Source organism: Zophobas morio, unplaced genomic scaffold, assembly GCF_036711695.1.
Source record: "Zophobas morio isolate AGI-343-1 ecotype UQ-CSIRO unplaced genomic scaffold, CSIRO_AGI_Zmor_V1 ptg000008l, whole genome shotgun sequence".
NCBI lineage: Eukaryota > Metazoa > Arthropoda > Insecta > Coleoptera > Tenebrionidae > Zophobas > Zophobas morio.
Window position 1 is genome coordinate 1,507,179 of NW_026972113.1, and position 7,242 is coordinate 1,514,420.

At 32.0% G+C, this 7,242-nt stretch overlaps 1 protein-coding gene across 1 annotated transcript in view; it reads right to left on the reverse strand.

Annotated features, from left to right (window-relative positions):
- The window catches only part of LOC135125001 (raf homolog serine/threonine-protein kinase Raf-like), a 30,993-nt gene extending 24,129 nt beyond the window's left edge, over positions 1-6,864 (reverse strand). The window contains exon 1 of the mRNA XM_064050259.1: positions 5,740-6,864. Coding sequence (XP_063906329.1) covers positions 5,740-6,510 — 771 coding nt within the window. The 5' untranslated portion in view covers positions 6,511-6,864. The remainder of the gene's footprint in view (positions 1-5,739) is intronic.
- Positions 6,865-7,242: the final 378 nt, after the last annotated feature.

Genomic DNA, 7,242 nt, shown 5'->3' on the forward strand with positions numbered 1-7,242 from the left:
AAATTTTAGAATTTACAGTTTTTTGATGTTTCGATTGTCCGATCTTTCGAATTTTCGGTTTTTCAATTTTTCGATTTCCCAATTTTGTTACTTCAGTTTTGGGTTTTCCAATTTCTCGATTTCGAAGTTTTTGGATTCTTCAATTTCAGTCTTTAAATTTCTGATATTTTAATTTTTCAATCTTTCGATTCTTCAATTTTCCAATTTTTAAAATTTTTCGATTTCTCTATCGGTTTTTAGACCAAATTTTTGCTGTTTTAATTTTTCTGTTTTTATATTTCAAATGTTTGAATTTCCCTATTTTTCAGTTTTATAAATTCCAGATTTCTCAGTTCGTCGATAGTTCTATTTTTCAATTTTTAAACTTTTTGAATCTTACATTTTTCGATTTTCCAATTTTTTGATTTTTTGACAACTCGGGTTTTCGGCGTTCTAAAAATTTTCAATTTTTCGACATTTCGATTTCTCGATTTTTCAACAATTCAATTTTAAAAACTTTTGACTTTTCGACACAATTCAATTTTGAGATGACGTCATCAATTTCTTCGAGGGGGTAAACCGCATGAAAGTTCGAAATCGCACACTTAAGCAATGAGGTGACGAATAACCTTGTGGAAGCTCCGCTTGGTTGCTGTATAATTTCGATGCCTCGAGGAATATTTCAAGGCGGATTGATAAATTACAAGTACAGGAGTATGTTATTTTATAAAATTTAAACTATATGTAAAGGAACACGTCATCAATCTTTTGGAGGAGTGAATAATGGCCAGTACTGCCACCAGTTTAAAAAAAATAATAATTCCATGGCTGACCACACGTCATTTTTTTCGATCATATAGAACTAGGTCAAAATAATCTCATCATAACAACTACACACAATAATCAGTCAGTTTGAATTGTATACGATTTTATCATAAAAATTGTTATCTTATTTGTCAGGAAGGTGTACACTGTTTGATAATTTAAATTTAAAAATACTTGGAATGAAGCTGACATCATGAAAGGGTATTTTTAATGGTGTAATGCGGTTATTATGGAGAATGATTGTCTACTTTTTTCATTAAAATTGAAAAAATCTGTTAAGAGTGGGACACCCTATATATTAAAATTGTTTGTGGAAAATGGTGGTTTGAAAGCGGTGACAGCATGAACATGAAACAGGTACACAAAAGTGACAAAATCGCCATGATACATACTTCGATTTTCCAATTTTTTGATTTTTTAACAACTCGGGTTTTCGGCGTTCTAAAAATTTTCAATTTTTCGACATTTCGATTTCTCGATTTTTCAACATTTTAATTTTTCAATTTTTAAAATTTTAGTTTTTGATTTCTCAATTTTTGAATTCTTCGAGACATTTACAATTTTTCAATTTTTAAATTTTAGAATGTTCAGTTTTTCGATTTTTTAGTTTTTCGGTTTTTAAATTTTTCGATTTGTCGATTTTTTTTAATTTCAAATTTTAAAAAACTTTTCTATTTTTAACTTTTCGATTTTGGGCTATTTTGATATCTCATTTTCCATATCATTTCGTATCAATTTCTGGATGTTTCAATATTTCAATTTTTCGATGTATCGACATTTCGATTTCCCAATTTTGTTATTTCAGTTTTGCAATTTTTTGCAATTTCTCCATTCCTCGGTATTTAGATGTTTCGACTTTTCGGCATACCGATATTTTAATTTTTCAATTTTTAGATTTTTCTATTTCTGATTTAAATTTTTTGATGTTTCGATTTTCCGATCTTTCGATTTTTCGATTATTCAATTTTTATTTTTCGATGTTTCAGTTTTGGAATTTTTCTATTTTTAAATTTCAGAATTTTCAGTTTTTTGATGTTTCGATTGCCCGATCTTTCGAATTTTCGGTTTTTCAATTTTTCGATTTCCCAATTTTGTTACTTCAGTTTTGGATTTTCCAATTTCTCGAATTCGAAGTTTTTTGATTCTTCAATTTCAGTCTTTAAATTTTTGATATTTTAATTTTTCAATTTTACGTCACTTTTGTTTTGGAATTTTCCAATTTGTCAATTTTTCAATCTTTCGATTCTTCAATTTTCCAGTTTTAAAAATTTTTCTATTTCTCTGTAGGTTTTTAGAATTCACAAATTTTTGCTGTTTGGATTTTTTTGTTTTTATTTTTCAGATGTTTCAATCTTCGATAGTTTTTTTTTCAATTTTCTGATTTTTTAAATTTTACATTTTTCTATTTCTTGACAACTCGGGTTTTCGGGGTTTTAAAATTTTTCAACTTTTCGATTTTTCACATTTCAATTTCTGGATTTTTCAATTTTTCAGTTTTTCGATTGCTCGATCATTCGATTTTTCGAATTTTTGATTTTTCGACTTCGACTTCTCGATTATTCAACTTTTATTTTTCGATATTTTAGTTTTGGAATTTTTCAATTTTTAAATTTTAGAATTTTCAGTGTTTTGATGTTTCGATTGCCCGATCTTTCGAATTTTCGGTTTTTCAATTTTTCGATTTCCCAGTTTTGTTACTTCAGTTTTGGATTTTCCAATTTCTCGATTTCGAAGTTTTTTGAATCTTCAATTTTAGTATTTAAATTTTTGATATTTTAATTTTTCGATTCTTCAATTTTCCAATTTTTCGATTTCTCTCTCGGTTTTAAGACTTCCCAAATTTTTGCTGTTTCAATTTCCCTATTTTTCAGTTTTATAAATTCTAGATTTCTCAGTTCGTCGATAGTTTAATTTTTAATTTTTTTAAATTTCAGATTTTTCAGTTCTGCGATAGTTCTATTTTTCAATTTTTAAATTTTTTGAATCTTACATTTTTCGATATTTCGATTGCTCGATCTTTCGATTTTTCAATTTTTTAGTTTTTTGGTTTTAAAATTTTTCGATTTGTCGATTTTTTTTAATTTCAAATTTTCAAATTTTTCTATTTTTAAGTTTTCAATTTTGGGCTATTTTGATTTCTCATTTTCCATATCATTTCGTATCGATTTCTGGATGTTTCAATATTTCAATTTTTCGATGTATCGACATTTCGATTTCCGAATTTTGTTATTTCAGTTTTGGAATTTTCCAATTTTTCCATTCCTCAGTTTTTTTATTCTTCAAGTTTTTAAATCTTGTGTTTTTCGTTTTCTCGGTTTTTAGATTTTTCGACTTTTCGGCATATCGATATTTTAATTTTTCGATTATTCAATTTTTATTTTTCGATGTTTCAGTTTTGGAATTTTTTAATTTTTAAATTTTAGAATTTTCAGTTTTTTGATGTTTCGATTGCCCGATCTATCGAATTTTCGGTTTTTCAATTTTTCGATTTCCCAATTTTGTTACTTCGGTTTTGGATTTTCCAATTTCTCGATTTCGAAGTTTTTTGATTCTTCAATTTCAGTCTTTAAATTTTTGATATTTTAATTTTTAAATTTTTCGATTTCCCCAATTTTACGTCACTTTTGTTTTGGAATTTTACAATTTCTCAATCTTTCGATTCTTCAATTTTCCAATTTTTAAAATTCTTCGATTTCTCTCTCGGTTTTTAGACTTCCCAAATTTTTGCTGTTTTAATTTTTCTGTTTTTATATTTCAAATGTTTCAATTTCCCTATTTTTCAGTTTTATAAATTCTAGATTTCTCAGTTCGTCGATAGTTCTATTTTTCGATTTTTTAAATTCCAGATTTTTCAGTTCTGCGATAGTTCTATTTTTCAATTTTTAAATTTTTTGAATCTTACATTTTTCGTTTTTTAAATTTTAGAATGTTCAGTTTTTCGATGTTTCAGTTTTATAAATTCTAGATTTCTCAGTTCGTCGATAGTTCTATTTTTCGATTTTTTAAATTCCAGATTTTTCAGTTCTGCGATAGTTCTATTTTTCAATTTTTAAATTTTTTGAATCTTACATTTTTCGTTTTTTAAATTTTAGAATGTTCAGTTTTTCGATGTTTCAGTTTTATAAATTCTAGATTTCTCAGTTCGTCGATAGTTCTATTTTTCAATTTTTTAAATTACAGATTTTTCAGTTCTGCGATAGTTCTATTTTTCAATTTTTAAATTTTTTGAATCTTACATTTTTCGATTTTTAAATTTTAGAAAGTTCAGTTTTTCGATGTTTCGATTGCTCGATCTTTCGATTTTTCGGTTTTTCAATTTTTCGATTTTTTTTTAATTTCAAATCTTAAAATTTTTCTATTTTTAACTTTTCGATTTTGGGCTATTTTGATATCTCATTTTCCATATCATTTCGTATCGATTTCTGGATGTTTCAATATTTCAATTTTTCGATGTATCAACATTTCGATTTCCCAATTTTGTTATTTCAGTATTGGAATTTTCCAATTTCTCCATTCCTCTGTTTTTTTGATTCTTCAAGTTTTTAAATCTTGTGTTTTTCGATTTCTCGGTTTTTCGACTTTTCGGCATATCGATATTTTAATTTTTCAATTTTTAAAATGTTAGATTTTTCTGTCTTGATTTTTAAATTTTTTGATGTTTCGATTTTCCGATCTTTCGATTTTTTGATTTTTCGATTATTCAATTTTTATTTTTCGATGTTTCAGTTCTGGAATTTTTCAATTTTTAAATTTTAGAATTTACAGTTTTTTGATGTTTCGATTGTCCGATCTTTCGAATTTTCGGTTTTTCAATTTTTCGATTTCCCAATTTTGTTACTTCAGTTTTGGGTTTTCCAATTTCTCGATTTCGAAGTTTTTGGATTCTTCAATTTCAGTCTTTAAATTTCTGATATTTTAATTTTTCAATTTTTCAATCTTTCGATTCTTCAATTTTCCAATTTTTAAAATTTTTCGATTTCTCTATCGGTTTTTAGACTTCCCAAATTTTTGCTGTTTTAATTTTTCTGTTTTTATATTTCAAATGTTTCAATTTCCCTATTTTTCAGTTTTATAAATTCTAGATTTCTCAGTTCGTCGATAGTTCTATTTTTCAATTTTTAAATTTTTTCAATCTTACATTTTTCGATTTTCCTATTTTTTGATTTTTTGACAACTCGGGTTTTCGGCGTTCTAAAAATTTTCAATTTTTCGACATTTCGATTTCAATTTTAAAAACTTTTGACTTTTCGACACAATTTTGAGATGACGTCATCAATTTCTTCGAGGGGGTAAACCGCATGAAAGTTCGAAATCGCACACTTAAGCAATGAGGTGACGAATAACCTTGTGGAAGCTCCGCTTGGTTGCTGTATAATTTCGATGCCTCGAGGAATATTTCAAGGCGGATTGATAAATCACAAGTACACGAGTACGTTATTTTATAAAATTTAAACTATATGTAAAGGAACACGTCATCAATCTTTTGGAGGAGTGAATAATGGCCAGTACTGCCACCAGTTAAAAAAAAATAATAATTCCATGGCTGACCACACGTCATTTTTTTCGATCATATAGAACTAGGTCAAAATAATCTCATCATAACAACTACACACAATAATCAGTCAGTTTGAATTGTATACGATTTTATCATAAAAATTGTTATCTTATTTGTCAGTAAGGTGTAAACTGTTTGATAATTTAAATTTAAAAATACTTGGAATGAAGCTGACATCATGAAAGGCAATTTTTAATGGTGTAATGCGGTTATTATGGAGAATGATTGTCTACTTTTTTCATTAAAATTGAAAAAGTCTGTTAAGAGTGGGACACCCTATATATTAAAATTGTTTGTGGATGATGGTGAAAGCGCTGAGAACATGAACATGAGACACAGAGACAGACACACAAAAGTGACAAAATCGCCTTAATACATACTTGATGGCATAGAGAAGGAACTCCATTGGCGCACCTCTGGTGAAACTTATACCCACACGTTCTGCAATAGAACCCTTGGAACAAGAGTCTCCGGCAGCATTCACAGAATGCCAACGAGAAAAACGTCTTTCTGGCGAAATTGTGCGAAATGCTCGTCGCGATGGGGAACTTATCCAAGATCTTGACTGTGATCTCCTCGCAGTTGAGCTTGCTGATATCCGTGTCCCAGTGGACCACCATGTCCGTGTTGCCCCAGTAGACGTAGCACATTTCGCAGACCAGATTGCGCAACTTCATAGCCTTGGCCAGCGCCTCCCGCAGCGTGAGCCCCTTGCGGACCTGCACGCTGGTGCGCTGCTCGTTGGGCAGGTGCGCCCTAAGGAAGCGCGGCTTCTGGCGCTCCTCGTCGGCGCTGGGCCCCGGCTCGGGCTCCTCGGGCTCCGGCTCGGGCTCGGGCTGCAGCCGCTCCTGGAGGCGGCGGCCCTGCTGCTCCAGCTCGTGCAGCTTGCAGGTGAGGTCGCGGTACTCCGACAGGTACATGGCCGGCGGGTGCTGGAAGCCGGCGAACTTGGCATTGAGGGCGTCGATGTTGGCGCGGGTCACGTTGATGATGCTCTCCATGTTCTGCAGCTGCTGCCGCAGGTCCAGCTCCTCGAGGCTGGTGGCCATGTCCGCTCTGATGTTACCTGCACCAGAGAACGCGCCTGAATTCCCATCCCGCGGGCCGTCGGTGCAGCTGAGAGCCGGGTCAAATCGTCGCAGCACGTCCATTGCCCAAGCCCATTTTCCTGTTTACCATCGCGACTACTTCGGCCTTTTTGGACCCACCGACACTGCGTCAAGTTGGCACTACTAACATTGACATTTGCGCGACAAGGGCGCCGTGAGACTAATCGATAATTGACCTACAGATTTCTGTATGCGAGAGGCGGGACCCTGCGCTGTTTACCCCACTTTTTACACAAGAAGAAATTGGGTTCGGGCTTAAAAAAACAACGACGACACGCATACAACACCAAACACCAACACCATCACGCCCGGAAGTCGATTTTCAACCGAACAACTTGTTATTTCGGGTTTATTTTCTCAAGCGGACACGTCCACTTGACCGCAAACATGTCGACATCACGGGTTGCCTAACCAACAATTTTTTGACAGCTTCAAGGACAATTGTCAACATAAAGTACCTGTTTTTATTATTTGCAACAAATCGTTATTCATGGCGGATATCTTGTTTTGCTTACGTCCTGTCGGTGAAAACATCTTCTATTTCTCGAACCCCGATATTTCCAACATAGGTTAGGAAAATAGCAAAGATTAATTATTTCCGTACGCGTGCCGACCAATCATAACAAAGCACATTCGAACTGCCGCCAAATTCAAATATTATTCATCGTGTGCTCATTTCCAATTTCATAGATCCAGGGAAAGCCATACGATCCAAACTAAAATACTGGAAAATCGGAAAATTGTTATCATTGAAACAATGAAGAATACAAAGAT